This window comes from Nelumbo lutea, chromosome 1 (assembly GCF_056320005.1).
Source record: "Nelumbo lutea isolate HS-2025 chromosome 1, American lotus-T2T, whole genome shotgun sequence".
In the NCBI taxonomy this organism is placed as follows: domain Eukaryota; kingdom Viridiplantae; phylum Streptophyta; class Magnoliopsida; order Proteales; family Nelumbonaceae; genus Nelumbo; species Nelumbo lutea.
The window spans coordinates 63,508,906-63,530,131 of NC_142684.1; the positions used below are offsets into that span (position 1 = coordinate 63,508,906).

Consider the following 21,226-nt stretch of genomic DNA (forward strand, 5'->3'; position numbering starts at 1 on the left):
ATCTACGGATCACAAAAATATGGGCAAATTTCTTAAATTACCCTAATAGTTTAGATAATTGACTAAGTATATCCTTACTGTTTGACGATAATACTAAGGGTAGTGTTGGACAAAATCCTAGAGAGAGAGAATAGTTTTAATATAAACAACGAACAGGTAGGGTGACAAATGGCACCCTTGCCCCAAACCTCTCTGAGGTGTAAAAGTTAAGACTACATTCTCCATTGACCAATACAGGCATTGATCAAAGAACATAAAGATTCAGAGAAACCAGGGATATATAAGCAATGATCAAAGAACATTGACCAATACAATGTTGTCCAAAATCTATTGTCCTGGAATGAAGGCATTTTGAAGCGGAGAAATGATCTCGTAAAGCAGAGGTTTCAATCTGCTTGCCAAAATTTTTGCCCCTTTCTTGTAGGTGATATTAACTACGCCAATAGGACGGAAATCGCTAGGCATCTCTGTCCTTTCTTTTTTTTTGGAATGAAACCCTAACAAGGTATCAGACTGAAATAAGAGCAGGGCTGAGAAATAGACCTTTGATAAAAATCATAAATGAACATAGCTTGTCACCAATCAAGTTCCACCCGTTTTAGCAGAACAGAGCATGAAGTCCATGGGCGCCCGGTGCCTTGAGGGGAGCCATAGTGAGCAGAGATGCTGGTGAGACTGTGAGAGAGAGGTCATTTTCATGTGCAGAAATGATTGAAGGTAATTTTTGGTCACCCATGTTGGAGAAGTCGCTCTGAGATGCAGTGAATAAATTTCTTGAGAACTGGACCATAGAGAAACTCTAACTTTGGTCATCCACCTTGTACCCTTCCTGGTTAATGAATTACTTTGGTAACATTATTAACAGTTTTACTACTCCATGGCATAACCCTGACTAATGTTTGAAAGGGGAAGTCTTAGGCCATGTTTGGGAGTGCTTAAAATAAAGTACTCATTTAAAATAAGTGTTTATTTGGGCCATTAAGCATTTATTGGTATTTGGGAAATAAGCCTGAAATAAGTGTTTAAGGGTTTATTTTTTCAGTCCAAATTTCTAGTTTTTTTAAGTATTTATACAATGGACACTTATTCAAAATTTTCTTCCAAAATTACCCCTAGTTGAATTTTACAATAGTACTTTTATAAAAGTGCTTTCTTAAATATCATACATATATCATATAATTTATTTAATATTATATTTGGGTTGGGCCATGGTACCTCCGATGGTTCAGAAAATCTCTACTTCCTATGTAAATTTTCTCCTCCCCCCACTCTCTACTTCAATGGTTGCCCCCCACCCCCTATAGGTCTATCCATATTTCATTTAGGTTTTAACTCCCCTTATAAAAATTTCCTGGCTCCGCCCCTGATGGAGACACTATATCAAGACCCAGAACCGATCCATCAGTTTCAAGAACCAGCCCAATCAGCTCGGGTCCATCGGATCGGGACCCATTGACATCCCTAACCGGCTCATTGGTTGTAAGTTTTTCTGGTATAATAGTATCATAATCGAACCCAAAATTAAATGAACAGGTGTCACATGGAGATCGATTCTAGACAGGAATTCCCTGCCCACGGTGGGCAGCCAAATTCTTCCCGTTAGATAGAGTCTTTACCAAACAGTCAATGGCGTAAGTGACTAGGGAAGAGTCCAACTAACAAACGTTTCGCTGATTACTGATTAACCCATGCATACCAACAACCTACAGAACAATCAGTTGCCAGTTGGTATTCATCAAAATTCTCGGGAGTTATTTTGATTGGTGAAAGCTCTTCCAGAGTTCCAGTATAATAAGGCGGGAATATTGCACTAATGCATTCCATGGTTTCCCATCAAAAGATAGCTCTGTCAACCGAATTTGAAAAAAGGCCATGGGTGTAGAAGAAGATCAACAGGTTCCATTGCTCAGACCATCTACTGAATCAGATGGGAACTTCAACTTGAAGAGAACTGGTTAGTTCAAATGTTCAATCATGCCCAATTTCACTCCTTTTCTTCCTGTTTCTTCTTTCTTTTGTTTCTTCTTCGCCTTCCCCTGATTCAGTTATTAGAGATAGAAACAGAGGTTGGTTACTTGGTTGTGAGAAAAAGAATGATTCAGTATTCATTGTCTTAGTTGTTTAATCATCTCCATCTCCATAGTCCAAGCCAATTTGCACTAAAAAGCTAATTTTGTTTCATATTCGCTATTTATAGATTTCCTGGTAAGATTTTCTGCAGATTCAGAATTTCTAATAAAGCCCAGTTCTTAATCTGGATTATTTTGGGTTTCGAATAATTAGTTTTATTATTTGGAATGGTTTGATGGGTTTCATCTCATTTGTTTTAATTTTGTTGTGAAGGTACTTTATGGACTGCAACAGCTCATATAATAACAGCAGTTATAGGCTCAGGGGTGCTGTCTCTTGCATGGAGCATGGCTCAGCTAGGATGGATAGCAGGCCCAGTGGCCATGATAATTTTTGCAGGAATCACCGTTGTTTCATCAAACCTTCTCTGTGATTGCTACAGGTCTCCTGACGCTGAATTTGGGCGCACCAGAAATCGCTCATACATGGAAGCTGTGAGGGTTAATTTGGGTGAGAACTGAGAACTAATGCATTTCTCATTTATTTTAACTTCACAAATCTATATATATATATATATATATATATATATATATTCGAGGAGGAGTTTGTCCGATTAACAAATTCACTTATGTTTAGAAAATAATTATAAACAGTGAGCAGGAGAAATTTTTAATTTTTTTACCAAATCACCCTTTAACTAAATACCTCTCCATGATGCCATTAGCATCCCTCTCTCTCTCTCACTTGCAATTCAATCACTCTACTAAATCACCCTTTAACTAAATCCCCATCATTTCCATGTATTCCTGATTACATTTATCTGGGCAAGTGTTTTCAGACAACGAAAACACTAGTATTACTGAAAAATGATAACCAACCCAAAGCACAAGATTGCTTCTATCATTAGTGGACTGGAACATGATAGTATGGATCAAATAGTAAATTTAATTACCCCATCAAAAGGAAAATTCATGTAGTTCAGCAAAGAGTTTAAAATTAACCATAAAAGGCCCCTAGATGATTATTGGAAAAGGAAAAATGAACTTTTGGAAAACCCAAAAACAGCCCTAAACCATTTGATGTAAACAAAGAGATTTACAGGTTAATGCATTTGGAAAGAATGATAGAAAACAGAAATGGAAAAACATTTTATATAAAGACTCAGCTTTAATATTTTTTCCATTTGCATCCCGGTAGGATATAAGGTAGTCTCATCTACTTCGAGGGAGACTCGAGACCTCCGGTAGAAACCTTCATAATTATTTAAGAGAGAATTACAAACTTCCAAGTTCCAACTTACCGTGACCCACTATACTCACACACATACAAACACCTAGATGGCCCACTACCCTTTAATTAAGCCCATAACAACATAATTGACTCAAACAACCCACTAATGACTTATTTATGTACATCAAGCACTCAACTAACCATTTCATTTATGACCAACAGCCCTAACAGCTTCCTTACGTAACTCACGCAACAGAGACTTGATGGGTTATTGCTAGTTGGCAAAAAGTTGACCCAACTCGTGAACCCGATGCCTTTTCCCTTTTGGTCTAAAGTTTTGGAAAGAAAATGAAGCTGTGGAACCAATGGTAACATCCCACACCAGTGACAAAATACATGGGACCTACAGTGAGAGGTTGAATGATTATGAACCCCATAGATTTTATGACTGATGTAATGCCACAGCCTTTAGCACAGAAAAGAAGAAATATAAAAGTTTGGATTAATTGGAGACGGGATTAGCTGAACGCAATAGCTGATCGTTCTATACGAGTGATAAAATGCATAAGACCCACAAACATTCAACTCCTCACTGTGGGTCTCATATATTTTAACACTAGCGTGAGGCACTGTCATTGATTCCACAGCCTGCTAAGCAGCTGTTAAAGCATTCAGCTAATCCAAATTTAATTAATTAAGATATATTTGGCGTGTTATGAATGGCTTAGGCCTGAATTTAGATTTTTTTGTGGGTTTGATCAGGTCCATATATGCAAAATTAGACAAATTATCATCACTTTGGATTCAGATGAATACCTTGAATTTGGAATGAATAATCTCTTTGTCCTTAAAATTTGTGATGATCATGAGAGTGTGAGTTGATGACACAGTGCATACAACGGTATCCAGGAAAAGGGGATATATGGCTGTGTGGATTGTTTCAGCAAATAAGTTTGTATGGGACAGGAATAGCTTATATCATCGTATCTGCTACTAGCATGAGGTATGTTACTAATCCCCCACCAAAAGGTTACTTTTGTCCATTATATTCATTACTTATTAGTTATTTTACAATAAAATTGTGGATGCAAAATCATGGCCAAAGTGGCATTCAGATGGAAACAGCATTTCCATCATGGTAGCATTAAAAATAAATCTGTCATCATAAAACTGATGAAAATATAACTCAAACATTTCATCATAAAAAACTTTTTTTTATAGTAATATATGGGATTTTTGGATTGCAATTCCCCTTGGAAATCTGAATTGCAGCCCATTTCTAGTCTATTAGTAGCCCCCTTATAAACCACATCTTGCCCATAAATTCAGCATCAATCTATGGGCAGAATTCAAGTCCACCCCTAGAAATCCTACTTCCACCTAGGGTTGGAAAAAACCCTTTATATATTAGATAAAGAGGGTTTAAACAAGAAGAGGCATGGTTTTCAAAACCGGATCGGACTGGATGGTCAGACCGAAAAAACCAGGAACTGACTGGTTCCATTTTTCTCCAAAACTGTTGATTTGGGTCAGCAAACTGCTAAACTGGCCAGTTAATCATTCAAACTGTTCAAACAGTTTTGACCGTTTTTCAATTTTTTTATTTTTTTGTCAGAATGGGCCAACCATGCGGATTGAACGATCAGACTATTTTAACCAGTAACCGGACCCCTGACCGGTTTGATTTTAAAAACCATGAGAGGAGAGGTAGCCAAGCCCAAGCATCACAAAAGTAAATATAACCTAATCTCCGGTCATGGAGCCAATAACTTGAAATCTGGTAATCATGCTTAGCCAATCAGTAGCACAATTGCTTATCTAGAAACATGCGTTATAATACCTTAAGGTTCAGTTTGGTAGTAAGTTAATTACCTGGGTAAATGTATTTACTCAACTAAGTATTGCCTGAAAATGTAAATTTCCTAAAAGGTCCTTCGATGGATAAATAACTTAGCCACCTCTTAGGTGGAGAAAACTTTGACACACTTGGCAACTCTCTTGCATGATATTCATCATATTCCAGACTAGGTCCTCTCTTATCAGATCAAATCAGCCCCCTACAACGTTGCACAGATATTCCCGATGCAAGGCTGTAAAGGCTACGAGCCTTGCACTGGCTGAAACCGATCTCAATCATGTGACTCTATCTATACTTGGAGGGACACCAACTGACCATTCAGACATTGATTCATCAGCAAAATCATTACAGATTGCATAGTACTAAACTACAGTATTTCCCCTTATGCAATGAGAGCACTCTAGTTGAAGTTGAATATTTCATTAGCACTCTACCATGTTTATCACTCATTGGATTGAAAATTCAGACAACTAAAAAGAAATTTTGTTTAAATTTGTTCACCTATTTTCATTATAAACTCGACAAGATGATAATGGATAATGTTATCATGGATATTCTTATTGGGACCAAACGAATCTTTGAGCCAATGAGTGAAAAAACAAACCTGAATGAATGTTCGTTATGTCATCATGGCTCTTTCTGAAAATCAAATTGTGATCCAACAAGAAGGTAAAGATACAATAGGAAAGCAATAGTTGTTTTGTTTGTCATCAATTTTGGGTTTTCAAATCTCAAGAAACCATCCAACCTAAAAGCTTAAATTGTTAGATAAAGTCCCTAAATAGGTTTTTATTCTCTAATATGCCCTCTTGCATGAAAATCCATGAACTTTAAACACTTAGGAGTGGATTTGAACTGAGTGGACCCAATAGCTAGCTATTCGAGCTCAGCTTGCCAAGAAAGTATGTGGCTCGAGCTCAAGCTCAATTTGAGCTAGAGATTTGAGCTCGAGTTCGACTCAAGTCAAAAGCTTGTAAGCTCAAGCTCGACTATGAGTCAAATGTTTTATAAAAATAAAAAATTTATATATATATATATAAAATAAATTTTATTTAATATTTAAAAATTAAGAATTATAATAATTAGTTATTATTATATATATATTATTTTCTCTATGAATAATATTTTTATATTTATTATTTTTTATATGTATGTATGTAAAAGCTTTATTAGGCTTGAACTCAACTTGAAGCGAGCCAAGCTTTTTTATGATCCAAGCCCAAATAACTTGTGAAAAGCTCAACTCAAATAACTATATACCCATCCATACCTTGCACTGAAATTTAATTAATTATAATAATAGTAACGAAGATCCAACATTATACCATCTCAAATAACCATTCAACCTAAAAGAATAAGCTCTTAGATAAAATCTCTAAACAGTTTTTTATTCACTAACACCGACAATCATCTTTTTGTCGGACCATTATGTCTTGTCAATTCCTTGCACACCAAAACATGATCAGGGGCCTCCATTTTCAGTCTGGATATATCGAGTGCATCATCTGGATGGTTTTAGTTGCCATGAAATTGGCAAAATGAATAATCATGGTGTTCAAAATTTCAATTTTTGAGGGTCCACTCCCGGCCCATATGTCAATAGGACTTCAAAAAGTTGAAGTATTATCCAAGTCTCAGAGTAAAATAGGCTAATGGGCTGGACTCCCCTGGATATCCACGCAAATTCCACCAATTCAAAACATCATTGATCGGATTTGACAAGAAAAAACAGAATATACTTCAGAAAAAGGGTTGGATATATACCATTATATTGTATTTTTCAGTAGAACGCCATAAAACTACTGTTCAGTCTTCAGACTTCTCACTTCATTCTAGTTCCACTTCCACAATGGGCACTCATCAGTTGGTCACCATTTGAGAGCAGTCTAGCATTCATGAACTATCTGAGTTCTGAAGAAGGGTTGGACAACTACCCTCTGAAACACGAAAGGTTATTAGTTATTACTATGCTTGTCACGGCTATCTGGGAAGTGTCTGCTCTTTCATTGAACTAGTCAGTGTTCTCAGGTTCGTCAGTATAGCTCCATGATTCCATATTCCACTCTGCAATAAGGGTGGTAGATTTGTGCTTGTGGGTCTGCCTCCTCAAGACAATTCTGCAGCTGCGGACAAAAGTCTTTCTGTAGATATTTGTTCTTGGGACCCAGTTAAAGCCCAAACCTTTAAGCAATCCAATATATTATTTCCACTGAGGCCTGAGGGTGTAGAAAAGTCTTTCTTCTTCCTCCACCAGCCATGGCCTCTGCTATTTAGCATCACACGTAGACCTAGAACAGTGAAATGGCCAAAGGACAAGAAAAGGTAGAATTATCAATTGTGGGAATCTAACTTTTGGGGGCTCAAAAGTGAATCAAGGAAAAGGAAGTAACAAAAAAGCAGCACCAATGTGATCACAGAGTCAAGCAAAAAGACAAGCCTTGTTGTTGGTATCTACTTTGTGCCAGAAAGAGACTCCATGCTCATCTTGACCGGAAATGCGGAAAGCCAGCCATACCCTTTATCTAGCCCAGCCCTATTTTAGTTAAGAAGAATATGCATCAAAGATCTGCTCCTGAGTTTATATGATTTCAAATCAATGATTCATCTTAACCCTAAGAAGAATCATTGATACTAACTACCAAAGTTGGTGGCCTCACTTACGGAAGACTTCTTGGTCTCCTTTTTATCCTTTTTGTGTGGTTGTCGTTGTTCTGGTTCTAGGTAGGCAAGTATGATGAAACTAGCTTTCTTTCATAACTTTTTGGAAACCCATATATCAGAAGGTCCCTTTGCCACTTCAATTATTACAGGTCTTTAGCTTTTAGGATCTTTATATTGAGAACATGATCTACGGGTAGGCAACCACAGAGCCTACATTGAATTGGAAAAGCATGGCAGTCCAATGCTCTCTTGAATTAGCTAAAGATTCCTGCTGTGATGATGATGGGCGTCAGATCAGAACTGGTAAAATCCGTCCAATACTAGTTAAGCTTTACTTGATTATTGCTTATTGTGTAATTCATATCTGATCTTGGTGCCTTCTGGGCAAGAAAATATTTGCCAGGAACCTATTGGACATGTATTGCCCATATAATAACTGCAGTTATTGGATCCGGGGTTCTGTCTCTGGCATGGAGCATTGGACAGTTGGGATGGATTGCAGGGCCTATTTCCATGCTTTGTTTTGCAATTGTCACTTATGTTTCTTCCTTTCTCCTATCAGATAGTTACAGATCTCCCCACCCAGTAACAGGAACAAGAAACTACACTTACATGGATGCAGTTAAAGTGAACCTGGGTAGCAGAAAAACTGAACGAACTTCTCCTTTTTTCTCTTATTTTTCTTGTTAATAACTAGTAATTTGGCTAGGAAGACTGTGTGTCAGACTCATTTCTCTGTTATCCTCTTGATTTGGTTTGCTGGTAGTTCAGGTAAGAAGCAGACATGGGTCTGTGGTTTGCTTCAATATCTGAGCATGTATGGGACTGGCATTGCTTATGTAATTACTACATCGACCAGTATGAGGTACTTTCAAATGGAAAGCTCATGTTCCATGAACTTAACAGAATAGCTAGGTCTACTTGGCTTGATAGGACACCCTCTCATCATAACTCAATTTTCTAACCTAATTCTCTTTATTATTTATTGTTGTATGCCTTTGGTTTGTTAACTTGCTTCAACTTGAAGAAATTCTGTATCTGTAATTTTTTTTTCCTTTTTTACTAATATAGAGCAATTCAAAGATCAAACTGCTTCCATAGAGAAGGACACCAGGCTTCATGTGCATATGGAGATAGTTTTTATATGTTACTATTTGGAGCTATTCAAATTGTCTGCTCTCAGATACCCAATTTTCATAACATGGAATGGCTTTCCATAGTTGCAGCAATTATGTCCTTCTCTTACTCTTCCATTGGGTTAGCTCTCGGCTTTGCCAAAGTAATAGGTATTATCTCTTCCTCTGGATTCTTCCCCATTTTTTTTGGTTCACTACAGACACCAGCATTTCATTTTGAGAATATAAGTGATGCTAGAGTTCATTTCCTCAGGATCAGTTTGGAAGGAGTACAAATACAGTATGTACAGTGCAAAGCCTTGTATTTTGTATTACTAATCCTGTATTTGCACTGTACATATTTGTATTTGTACTCTTTACAAACTGAGACTTGAGTGCAAGGCCTTGTATTTTGTATTATTAATCCTGTATTTGCACTGTACATATTTGTATTTGTACTCTTTTAGACCAAGCCTTATTTTTTTTTGTAGTGAAATATTTGAGCTATTATTTCCATCCCCTTTACAGAGAAAACTCGGTTTTCCATCCGTTCTAATTTGTTTTGATGTAAATGTCAAGGGAACAGAAATAGCTCAAATATTTCTGCATCCTGAAAAAAATTTGTCAATTTTACATCAAAACTGCTCTAAAGAAAAGTTTAAAAGAAACCCAGCCTATAGGAAAAGGGCTACTTCAGAGAAAGGTGAAAAGGTTTTTGAAATGTATATGCATGAGAAGTCTTCTGCTACTTTAAATTAAGTATGCTTCCTAATATCCAATATCATCCCAAACACAGGGGGGAGGGGATATATAGCATGCGTATCTTTCTTGCTACTTCATTCATTTCAGGAAAGAGGTTTTGACAAATACGTAGCAGAATGAGAGAAGTCTATTTTTCATTAGTTTGGCCAGTCCAACCAGGGTGTTTAACCATTATTTTGTATTCGCTTTCTGGCTTTTGGGTTCCAGGGAGTGGAAGGATCAAGGGAAGCATTGCGGGAGTCTTGACAGATACAGCAGCTCAAAAAGTATGGACAGTCTCTCAAGCACTTGGAGACATTGCTTTTGCTTACCCATACTCCATAATTCTAATTGAGATACAGGTGAGACTCTTTTTGCTTTTGATGGTTGAAAAAATGTTCAGAAGAAACCTTACATTCAGCATTTGGTACAATTTTAGTCTATTAACTTTTATGAATAAAAAAGTTAAATGATGAATTGCAATACTTGTGAGAATGAAGGATACTCTGAAATCGCCACCACCAGAAAACCAGACCATGAAGAAGGCCTCAATGACTGCAATCTTCATTACTACCTTCTTCTATCTCTGCTGTGGATGCTTTGGTTATGCAGCCTTTGGGGACCAGACACCAGGGAACCTCTTGACAGGATTTGGATTCTATGAGCCTTACTGGCTTATCGATTTTGCTAATGCTTGCATCGTTCTTCATCTAGTTGGAGGATATCAGGTATACAATTCATTCCTTCAATTGAAGCAAAAAACAGTGACAGTACATATAGTACTAGTAATACAATAGGAACAATCTTGCATCTTCTAACTTTGAGTTTAAGCAAAAATTGTTTTCCTTGAATTGAATGGATTACATTCACTTTTCTCCTATTGGATAATTTTCATTACTTTATATTTATATTAATTGGTATATGCTTTTTATGCTTCTACTTTTGTAGGTATACAGTCAGCCGGTGTTTGCATTTGTGGAAAAATGGTTGCAAAACAAGTTCCCAAACAATGGATTTGTCAACAAATTTTACTCCATCAAGATCCCATTGTTGCCAGCTGTTAAAATGAATCTCCTGAGGTTGTGCTTTAGAACTGCTTATGTTTTGTCAACAACTGGTATTGCAATGCTCTTCCCATACTTCAACCAGGTATTGGGAGTGCTGGGTGCTCTGAACTTTTGGCCATTGGCTATCTATTTCCCTGTGGAGATGTACTTCGTTCAGAAAAAGATAGAGCCCTGGACAAGAAAATGGATTGTCCTTCGGACTTTTAGTGTCATTTGCTTGCTTGTAACCATGGTGGCCTTAGTTGGATCAGTTGAAGGTCTTATCAGTGCAAAACTAAGCTGAGAAACTCTTGGTCAATATTCCCTACAACTTGTAAAGAAAAGAAATGATCAATAAATGAATGAATGAATCTACTGATCATTTTATTCTATTCATGAATAGGAGGAAGATAGGAAGAGAGGAAACACATCTTATAGGTACAGTTTCTTATGTACCTATAAGATATGTTTACTGTTTACAGTGTAATTAATGAATAAAGAAATTATAATCAGGTATACATGAAAATTGTAATGCAGGCATGAAACCCCTAATCACGTATACACAAAACTCTTGTCTTAACCATAAAATATAAGATTGCACTGATGGAAAGAAAGATGGCAATGAAGGCTCCAATCTGAAACCTCAGCTTTCAGTCTTCACACCTAGCTGCAGTGTTACTGTTCTCCTTATCCCGAAGTTTGCAGCAACATTCTTACATGGTTGATTGGGAATATTTTGTGGGTCTCACATGGCTGACGAGATTCTAGATCAAACTATTAGCTGCATTGTGCTTTAACTATTCACCGCTTAAGGTGGTGTTTGTCCTTGGGAATGATTTTGTTTTTCAAAATACAAAACAATCGTTGCATCAGAAGGAAAATTTTTTTAATACAAGGTTCGCATAGGGATTACGTCGACCCTAGAAATGCCATGGCCATCGAAAGATGTTTGATCTGATGATCAGAAAGGAATTCATCAAGGAACCTCCTTACTATAGTTTTAATAAATTGAGATCGTCTATCTTCCCGCTTGGTCGGTCTCGTATCTCAATGTCCCCCTATGGAAAACCATATCTTCCTAAACTTCTTCCTATTGGGCTTCACAACTGTTGGGGAAGAATGGGGTCATTGTAATTTTGGAGAAGAAACTCTGAGGCACGTCTGAAGAAACTGTCATTAGAACGTTATTTGTCCCTATTCAATTTTACCGAGTTTGCTGTTGGGTTACAAGTAAATTCGTTCCTAAGATACAACAGAGCCTTGGGTGAGAATCTGCAATCAGCAAAGTTGAAGAGTCTCCAAAGAAACCTTCTGTGAATTGTGCCTCTTGATCACACCCGATCGAATCGTGACCGTTGATCTCATCAACGTCCATCGCGTGCACTCGCGAAGTGCGAGTGAAGTGCGCCTCTAAACGCCTCATTGCACCGCACACACGCACGCGCATGCGTTGCGCAGTATCGAATCCCCATACTCTCATCTACTAATTCTAAGGAGTGTAAATCAGCTCCTATTGAAATACTAAAAACAAACTTGTAATTTTTCAATGTGGGACAAGTTCAAAACTAGGTTTTTGTAAGAAAAAATCTAATTTTTCAATCAAGTGTGTAAGTGCAATTTCTCATGTAATTGACCAATCAAACCCATTGGATTTAATCTCTTATGATATTAAAATCCAACAACAACAATCACCTATATAATAAAACCACAAAGTATTTGATATAACAATTAAGAAAAATCTAATAGTAACAAAAATAATGAAATCAAAGTAAAAAGACAAATAAAAACAAGCACCACTAACAACATAAATAATTTACATGATTTGACTTTACTGTTTATGTACGAGAAAAACGAAAACCGATCTTCACTATAAAACAAAATGAGAAACAATACAAGTAAACGTTTTACATGTAAAACCCTCTTTAACCCACGCCAATTGTTAGATTAAACCTAAGTAATGATTGACAAGTAAAGAAAGGAAAAAAAAAAAAAAAACCCAAGGGTGGCTAGTAGTGGGCGGCCCAAGCTATCTACTTCCACCATAGATCGCTATGAAACTTTGCCTTTAAGTTTTTCTCTACTTTATTCGGTTGAGTTATGGAGTGAGATCGCACATGGAATTCAAGGCACCAACACAACATAATGTGCTTTCTATTCTACATGTCACATAGACAAAAACCCTTGTCAACCTGATACTCTGCCTTGGTAAATCAACAAAGTGCCACACCAATGTTTTAGAGAGATTGCACATAGCAGAGATGACTGGTTTCAAGGGTGTACCTTCAATTGATTACTTGCTGGATGAATCTCTTCCTCTCCTCACAAAAGGACAAAACTTTGTATTTTTCAGCTCTCAAGATGGCACAACCCATTTCTTAAAGTCCCAATATCCAACCACTTGGAAATAATCCCCACAACACTCTAAGAGGGAGAGCAAAACTTGAGGAAAAGCAGCAAAGATGGAACATTCTTTCAAATCACTTCTAGAAAATCAATAACAAACTCAGTAGTGTATAACTATGAGTATGACAAAATAAATTGATGGTTTTAACAAAAAAAGGGTAAAATACCAATGTTTAGTAAACCATACAGGACTAGTTGAACTGTGACCTAGGGCCTTGGCCAATTAAGTCACACCCTAAGAACTGGAATTGCTAAAAACCTGGTGAAAATTGGCTAACCGGTCGGTTTAATCAAAAAACTAATGAACCGGTTTTGGTTTCACAAAACTGTCCGAGTCATTAAATAATTGGATTTCAAAACATATGTGATAAGAGTTGAACCCAAGGCCTCTTATTTTTATGTATTGGTTAATTACCACAAATCCACTACTTTCTTTATGTTAATTAATGACTCTCATGTATTTAAAAAAAATGTATGCTAAGATGCTTGAGTTCTACTCATTTGCTTTAAAAGTTAAAAAACTTGCCATTCATTGCCCATATTTTAGTATGACAATATATGATATATAGTATTTATATGACCCATAGCATATATAGTATCATAGTTCTATCTTAGTTGAACCTCTGATCCATGAACCTCTCCCTTTTTTAGATCTATGCACAGTTAAAATACTTAAACCACCCCTAAGTTTTAGGAAATAGACTAAAATTTGAAAAATTCCTTGAAGTACTCCCAAGTTTTTTGACACTTGACAAAACCCTCCCATGTCTTTAACACATTACAATCATCTCACATGTGATGCCAGATGGCTTATTTTGTGTTTGGTACAATTGCGCTTCTTGATGAAAAGTTTAGGGTTGATCAATAGAAATTGGTGTTAAAATATGAATTGCCATGTCACGCAATCATAAACATTTTGAATTGACCGGTACAAATTGTTGTTATACTTCAAACATCAAATTTAATGCTTCAACTCTAAAAAGCAATGATAGTTGAAGTGAATCCCAACAAGACAACTCATCTTTCTCATCAATTTCTATTGATCAACCCCAAAACTTTTCATCAAGAAACGGCAATGGTAACAAATACAAACCTTATTGAATCAAATACCAATACTAATGGCTTGCTACAAATCTATTCATATTGAATATACCAATATTAATGGATACCTTAACCGCCATTAATTGTCCATAATGCAGAAGAGAAATATTGGATTAATACAAAGAATCTCCCCATCATATGAATACTGTTTTAGGGTCCATAACAGTAGAGTGCGGGTGGGACTCTTATATATCAAAGACCTCTACTAAGTACAAAGCAAGCAAGCAAGTTAATTAAGGATGGAGTCCGAAAACGTAATTCACCTACCATTGCGAAGGAGGCCTTCCTGTTTTGCTGTCTCCCTTCCGACGACCTTCGATTCTGGTGATGTTCGTTTTTCTTAGTCACGTTCATTCGCCATTTTGCCCGGTTTTGCCCACCAACGCTGCTGTTTGAAGGAGAGCCAACCATTATGAAGGAGGCCTTTCCATTTTGCTGTCTCCTTTCCGGCGACGTTCGAAGGAAGTGATTGCCTGGTTTTGCCCTCCGGCGCTGCTATCCGAAGGAGAGCCTACCATTGCGAAGGAGTTCTGTTGCTAAAGAACTCTTCTCTCCTCTGACCCATTTGAGACCACCATAGAAAGATTCTGAATTTTTTATACAACAAAATGTCTTCCCCGGCCCGATTTTGCCCTTCAATGCTATTGTCTGAAGGAGAGCCTACCATTGTGAAGGAGGCCTTCCCGTTTTGCTGTCTCCATTCTGGCGACCGTTCGAGGGAAGTGATTGCCCAATTTTGCCCTCCAACACTGCTGTCCGAAGGAGAGGTTACCATTGCGAAGGAGTTATGTTGCCAAAGAACTCTTCTCTCCTCTCACCCATCTGAAACCACCATAGAAAGATTCTAAATTTCTGATACAACAAAATGTCTTCCCCGAGCAAACGCCGAGAGATGGATCTGATGAAACTGTAAAATTTTCAACTACCCTTCTTATTTCTATCTTTTTTCTCTTAGTATTGCTGGTAATTTTCGCTCTGTTTCTTGTATATTTTTCTCCTGTTAGGATGATGAGTGATTACAAGGTAGAAATGATCAACGATGGCATGCAAGAGTTTTATGTTGATTTCAATGGACCCAGTGATAGTAAATTTTCCACGCCAGATGCTTTTCCCTCTTTTATTATGTTATTTTTGTCGCTAATAATATATATAAGCGTCTTCGTATATTTCCTTTTCTGGGTTTCTGTTATTTTTGTGGTGAATTTTTTGTTTCGATCATGTTGGCCATCACTGGATGTTCCAAAACGAAGGTTGCTTCTTGGTTTTGTTTGGGATAGTAATTCTTTTGATCAGTTTAGAAAGACAGTAGTTGATATTTATATTTGTGTTTTACTCCTTTCCTTTGTTTACTGTGAATTTCGGAATGAAATTTTATTTTATGTTTTAGAGTTTAATTTAGGCTCTTAAATTTTAATTCTTTGGTTCAGCCATTTGTCCAGCAATAGATGCTCAAAACTATACATTTGTTTTCTGTTCTGATGAAGAGAAATAAAATATAGGCAACTGTAAGTGTTCTATTAAGTTAGGTTTCTTGTTATTTGTTGTCATTACTTTATCAGTTTATAATATGAATTTAGAACTCTTATAGCCAATTGGCTCTTTTACTATTAATTTCTTCAGTTGGTATTGCTATGTAGTTACATCAACTTTAAATTATTTGATTACCCATACTATTAAGTGAATTCAAGAACGTTACTCGTGGGTTGCAACAGGTCCTTATCAAGGGGGTGTGTGGAGGATCAGAGTAGAGCTTCCAAATGCTTATCCATATAAATCTCCATCAATTGGCTTTGTTACCATGATCTACCACCCCAACGTAGATGAAATGTGAGTTACTGCACATTGATAACATGTGTTTTTTTTTAGTGTTTTCATTAAGTTTTGCCCGTGGATGGTATACAAAATGCATTTATTTTTCAGCTTCACAACTTCATTTATATGGTTATCTTGATGGTTTTAAATTTCAAGTCAGGATCAATTTGTTCGGATGTAATCAACCACACCTGGAGCCCCATGTCGGTAAAAAGTCTTAACCATTATTTTTGTGATGCATATAGGATTGTTATGGCTTTGTAGAAGCATTTTATTGGAAAGTTTGCTGCTTTTTAATTTTATGGACCAATGCAATTGTACTCAGTTGTTAACATTGATGCTTCTTCTCAGATCTGGTAAATGTGTTTGAAGTGTTCCTTCCACAACTTTTTTTGTATCCAAACCCATCAGATCCATTGAATGGAGAGGCTGCAGCTCTCATGATGCGTGATCGAGCTGCATATGAACAAAGAGTCAAAAGTGGTTACCCTTCCCAAAGTTCAATTTGTCTAATTATTTTGCTGCAACGTTAATGTGATCTGATTGAAAACCCATTTGTTATAGCTTTTCTGTATATTTAGAACAATAATAACTGAGAAATTCCTTTCGAAGTTGGAAAAAGAAATTCAAAGAAAAATCTACCCATAATATGGTTCTATTGAAATTCATTTTTCTCTTACATTCAAGATGTGTAGTCTTAATTAGATTCCATTTTGTACCTATTGTAAACATTTACTGATTTGCAAAACTGAACAAATTTTAATTCGTTCTTTTGTTTTTTATTTTTTGGGTAATTTGTTAGGCATTTAAATACTAATTAGGATGTTAGTTTTTGCCTTTATCAAAAAAAAAAGGATGTTAATTTTGGCATAGTTCTATATTTGCTTTTAAGAGGTTCACTGGTAACACAAACGTGGGGACACTAGGACTTCTAAATCTGATCCATCATCATTCTTGGAGTACATCCAAGCACTATTGTAAAATCCCTTGTTGTACCTTGAAGTATATTTACTATCTTGACAAAATTATGATATGTTGTTATCCCAATAATCTTGCTCTTGCTCAAGAACTTGGGAAGTTCTTTAATTCCATTCCTATACTCTAAGCAGAATTCGTCTTCTTTTTGTATTGTCTAGTTTTTCAGCACAGGAGTAAGAAATTGCTATATTTTGTTTTTCCCTTCCCTTTTTTGTTTGATGATATTTTTGTGTCATTTGCTTTTCTCTTCACTGCAGTCATTGGATGTTTCTATTGGGCACAAACTTCATCTTTTTTAATTAATTAATTAATTTTTAGCACAGATGATCATCATCAAATATGTACTCAGTCTTGCTTGCAATACAAAATTTTGTGACTGGTCAAGTTTTTTAATTATCATATTGTTAAGATCTTTGTCTTGTTCAACTTGTTCATATTGAGGGCCAAAGGTTTGTTATCACTTTTAATTGGTGCCTTGATTGGGGAAATATCTAGTAGCTTTTCTGTGAGTCCTTCGACATTTGTTCTAGAACTTCATATTCTTATATTTTTCTTTCTATTATCTGACCCATATTGTTTGGGACAAGGCTTAGATGATGATGAGACAATGGATTAATACTGGCACTTTGTTTCTGAGTCCTTTAGTTTTGTTCTGGAACTTCACTTTGTATTAAGCACTAGAGATGCTGATTTGTTGTGGTTTCTATTATCTTACTTTAGGATAGTACAAATCTATAAGAGTATTTTGGATGAGAATTATACTTTGTAGAATTTGAGTTGTGGAACCTTAAGGTTCTTTCTCTCAGGTGCAATGGTAAAATCTCAGGATGATAAGCATGATACGTTGGTTCAAGTCTGAGAGTGGCCACTTTGTGCTAAAAAATGCCAAAGTTTGGGTCCATGTCCAGTTGACCTATCAAAAGTATGGGGATAGCTGGGACTAATGTAGGGTACTGCCTTCTTTTAACAGCCAGGTTCTTTCATTTGTTTCCATGCAATTTTTTTAAAACTTGGATGGGGCAGGAAACCAGGAAGGAGTATGATCCACTCTTTTAGCAGTTCAACTGATGGTTTATATAAACCATTGAACTAGTGGCTTTTTGGTCTCCAGTTTTCCCCTAGAATTGTTTTGAGAAATACTGCTTCCAAGCTTTTTCTAAAGAACTATCTTCTTCATTGCAACCTTTATTTTACACCTCACTAAAATGGTTTGGCATCTCTCTGTTCAGTGGTCCCGAAAGGTTAGGCATTCTCTTTAAGATATGTGTTTAAAAGGGGGATCGATGCTAAAACTTTTCCTTTTCAAGGTTTGAAGATTTTTTTCTTTCCATTATTGCTAAAGATAGTTCTCAATTCTCAAATGCAAATAGATGGGGTGGTGGTGGTGGTGGTGGTGGAGAAAATGTTTCTTTGAGCATGTTGTTCTAGAGTGTGTCAAGTGTGCTGTTCTGCCATTTTATTTTATTCAATGCGTTTTCTTTTTGGTTTGCTCCTATTTCTTTATCCTCTTGAACTTTGCAGTAGATCACTTCTATTCATACACACTTGTATTTTCTTATTCTTATTTGACCATGTACCACTTCATTGTCATGTAGGTGATATGTTACGTGGCTTTCACTTTTCACCATTCATTTCTCTTGACAAAAATGATTGGTTCTTATGCAACAACCATAGAAGTTTCTACCTATTTGGAATAATTGAGAAAGATTCAAATTCTCTCTACCTGAGTTCTCTTGGGGTTGATGTTGCAATGCTTACTTTTGAAGCCCTTTCTGAGACATTTGAGTTTGCAAGGAAGTGGGTTCCATTCTGTAAGAAGTTTAATATTGAGCCTCGAGCTCCAGAATGGTACTTTGCTCAGAAGATTGACTATTTAAAGGATAAAGTCCACCCAACCTTTGTGAGGGAACGACATGCAATGAAGGTCTGTATCCATAATCCAATATAGTTTGTTGTCTTGCCTTGTTAAACAATTTATTCTTGGATGTCTATTTCTTCTGGATTCAACAAGTGCGCAATTACAAATAAAGAAGCTTTGAAAAATAGTTTTTAAACTTTTTATTGCAGAATGGAAAGCACCAAGAAGTTTTTAATTTTTGAGAATGTGTCTAGCTCAGGGGAAGAGGTGTTGGGGAGATCAGACCAGGCATTATGTGCTTGGGTCAGTTGTCTATAGAAAATTCAAGGGTCTCCCTCATAGTAAATTCAAGGGTCTCAAAGTACAAGCATTACTCCAAATTTCCTACTCACTTTTTTTACCCACTCTAAAGTAGGTGAGAACTATTAAAGATACAATCATAAACTTGTATGTTGTCCTAGAAAAAAATAGTGAAAGGACACAAAATAGTCCATTTGCAACAAAGATATAAAACTATTATGTAAGATCTCTCTCTATTTATCTATCTCTCAGCCATCTATTATTAGACCCAAAGATATAATATTATATCTAGTTTTTATTAACAAGATGTATTTGTTCTTTCAGGAAATTGTTAACATGGAGGGTATTGAAGATATATACTTTGGATTTTGATGAAGACTTTTGAACATCATAGAGCGGAATGATTTTTTTTTGTTATATTTTTTGTTCGTTTTTGGACTATCCATTATGGATCTATGACCAAAAAGTGGTAGATGTATATATAAACATTTTATGATAAATTTGTTTTATATGAAAATGGTTTATTTGCTTAAATTTCATAATTATTTGATTTTTTTAATTAAATATATAATATGCATTTGATTTAAAGGACATGATGAAATTAATATTTATTGATACAGGTCCATTTACCATTATATAATAAGCAACATCTTTTTTGTTGCTTCATTTTATTATTTTTTAGCATGCATGTATGGATATGTTTAGACATTTAGTGGCGCTTGTAAATGCCACTAAATCCTAAATAAATAGATTGATTAAGATTATTTAGTGGCAATTGTAAATGCCACTATACAGATAAATGTTTTATGATATTAAAAAATGCTGCTATATAAAAAAATAAATGCTATTATATTGTTATTGCTAGCTTTTATGGTAACCTAGTGGCATTTATAATTGCCACTATAGCGGTTGCTATTAGTGGCACTAAGAATTGCCACTAAATGTGCCGTCATCATTAACTTTAAAAATGGCATTTGAAACTCTACTAAAGGATGAATAAAATGCCACTAAAAATAGTTTTTATGGGCGTTTATATAAGTGCCACTAAAATTTGGATAAATGCCACTAAAAGTAAGTTTTATTGGTATTTATTTAAGTGCCATTAAAAATTGGATAAACGCCATTAAAACTTTTACCGACTCAGATATCGGTGGCGTAATTTGAAAACGCTGCAATAGCTTTTAGTGGTGTTTTTACCTATCTTTAGTGGCATTTTCAAATGCCGCTAAAAATCACTTTTCTTATAGTGTAGGGAAGGATTTTAACCTTTTGCTTTTGTTTTGGTGAAAACAACTTTGTCAAATTAACCACTAAGCTTGTGGTTGTGTCATCATTCATTAAAACCAAGTTTGAGCTGGTGAGGTTGATCTTGGTTTGGTCCTAAGGCTCAGTTTGAAAAGAGTATAAATACAAAAACATACAATGCAAATACATACAAAATAATATAAAAAACAAGGTTTTGCACTCTGCATATTTGTATTTGTACTCGTACCAAACTGAGCCTAAATTGCTGATTTGAACCTATCCAATCATTATTCGTGATCAAATCAAGGACACGGTTGTGTCTTTGTCAATGATGATTCACATATGTATATTGAATTTGTGGCATATATATATATATGAAGAAGTCTGGGTGCCAGTATCAGTGGTGAATTACCTTTAACCATCTAGGTGGCTGAAAAGTGGTAGAGATATTAAACATTTAGGAACACTAGTAAGTATACATGTGTTTTGTACATAACAATTTTTTATGATGATGATGATGGTAAATAATATGTTTCCAAATGTTTTCTACTTTTTTTGTATTTTTTATACTTTTGTGCGTTTTCTACTTTTTAATTTGTATTTTTTATACTTTTTGTGTTCATCTTTTTTTAATTTTTATTATTATTCAATTATGACGTCAAGGGTTGATACATATGACCCAGAAGGCTGAATTGTTAACTCGCTAGTAAACATAAAAGCAACTCTATTTTTGGGTTGGTTTTAAATTTGTATTTTATTTATCTCATCAATAAAAACATTTTTTCTTTGTCACTTATTTTTCTTTAAT

General features: G+C 35.7%; 2 protein-coding genes across 7 annotated transcripts; both read left to right on the top strand.

The window, feature by feature from the left end:
* The first annotated feature begins 1,627 nt into the window (after window positions 1–1,627).
* AAP7 (amino acid permease 7) lies at window positions 1,628–11,113 on the top strand. 3 transcript variants are annotated; one of them, XM_088963860.1, is made up of 7 exons: window positions 1,628–1,954; window positions 2,344–2,580; window positions 4,210–4,303; window positions 8,891–9,105; window positions 9,904–10,037; window positions 10,176–10,403; window positions 10,624–11,113. In XM_088963860.1, exons 1-7 carry the CDS (start codon window positions 1,873–1,875, stop codon window positions 11,023–11,025), a joined length of 1,392 nt encoding a protein of 463 aa, XP_088819986.1. In that variant the 5' UTR covers window positions 1,628–1,872; the 3' UTR covers window positions 11,026–11,113. The 3 variants fall into 3 exon arrangements, with proteins under 3 accessions (XP_088819986.1, XP_088819988.1, XP_088819987.1); XM_088963862.1 differs by lacking the exon at window positions 4,210–4,303 and adding an exon at window positions 8,591–8,684 and having other exon boundaries at window positions 1,708–1,954; XM_088963861.1 differs by lacking the exons at window positions 1,628–1,954; window positions 2,344–2,580; window positions 4,210–4,303 and adding exons at window positions 7,368–8,122; window positions 8,223–8,456; window positions 8,591–8,684.
* A 3,330-nt stretch (window positions 11,114–14,443) lies between these two features.
* LOC148874913 (ubiquitin-conjugating enzyme E2 5-like) lies at window positions 14,444–19,707 on the top strand. Of its 4 annotated transcripts, none has more exons than XM_088963863.1 (7): window positions 14,444–15,134; window positions 15,230–15,309; window positions 15,938–16,052; window positions 16,198–16,244; window positions 16,389–16,517; window positions 18,611–18,939; window positions 19,498–19,707. In XM_088963863.1, the coding sequence occupies exons 1-7, from the start codon at window positions 15,091–15,093 to the stop codon at window positions 19,543–19,545; spliced, it is 792 nt and encodes a 263-aa protein (XP_088819989.1). In that variant the 5' UTR covers window positions 14,444–15,090; the 3' UTR covers window positions 19,546–19,707. The 4 variants fall into 4 exon arrangements, with proteins under 4 accessions (XP_088819989.1, XP_088819990.1, XP_088819992.1 ...); XM_088963864.1 differs by lacking the exon at window positions 19,498–19,707 and adding an exon at window positions 19,083–19,248; XM_088963866.1 differs by lacking the exon at window positions 16,389–16,517.
* The last annotated feature ends 1,519 nt before the right edge of the window (window positions 19,708–21,226 follow it).

Excerpts from the sequence above, each read along its gene's own strand:
- AAP7 (XM_088963860.1), top strand. The coding sequence starts at position 1,873 with ATGGGTGTAGAAGAAGATCAACAGGTTCCATTGCTCAGACCATCTACT. Across the intron at positions 9,106-9,903 it reads CGGCTTTGCCAAAGTAATAG|GGAGTGGAAGGATCAAGGGA; the intron begins GTATTATCTCTT and ends TTTGGGTTCCAG. Across the intron at positions 10,404-10,623 it reads ATCTAGTTGGAGGATATCAG|GTATACAGTCAGCCGGTGTT; the intron begins GTATACAATTCA and ends CTACTTTTGTAG.
- LOC148874913 (XM_088963863.1), top strand. The coding sequence starts at position 15,091 with ATGTCTTCCCCGAGCAAACGCCGAGAGATGGATCTGATGAAACT. Across the intron at positions 15,135-15,229 it reads GAGATGGATCTGATGAAACT|GATGATGAGTGATTACAAGG; the intron begins GTAAAATTTTCA and ends TTCTCCTGTTAG. Across the intron at positions 16,053-16,197 it reads CACCCCAACGTAGATGAAAT|GATCAATTTGTTCGGATGTA; the intron begins GTGAGTTACTGC and ends ATTTCAAGTCAG.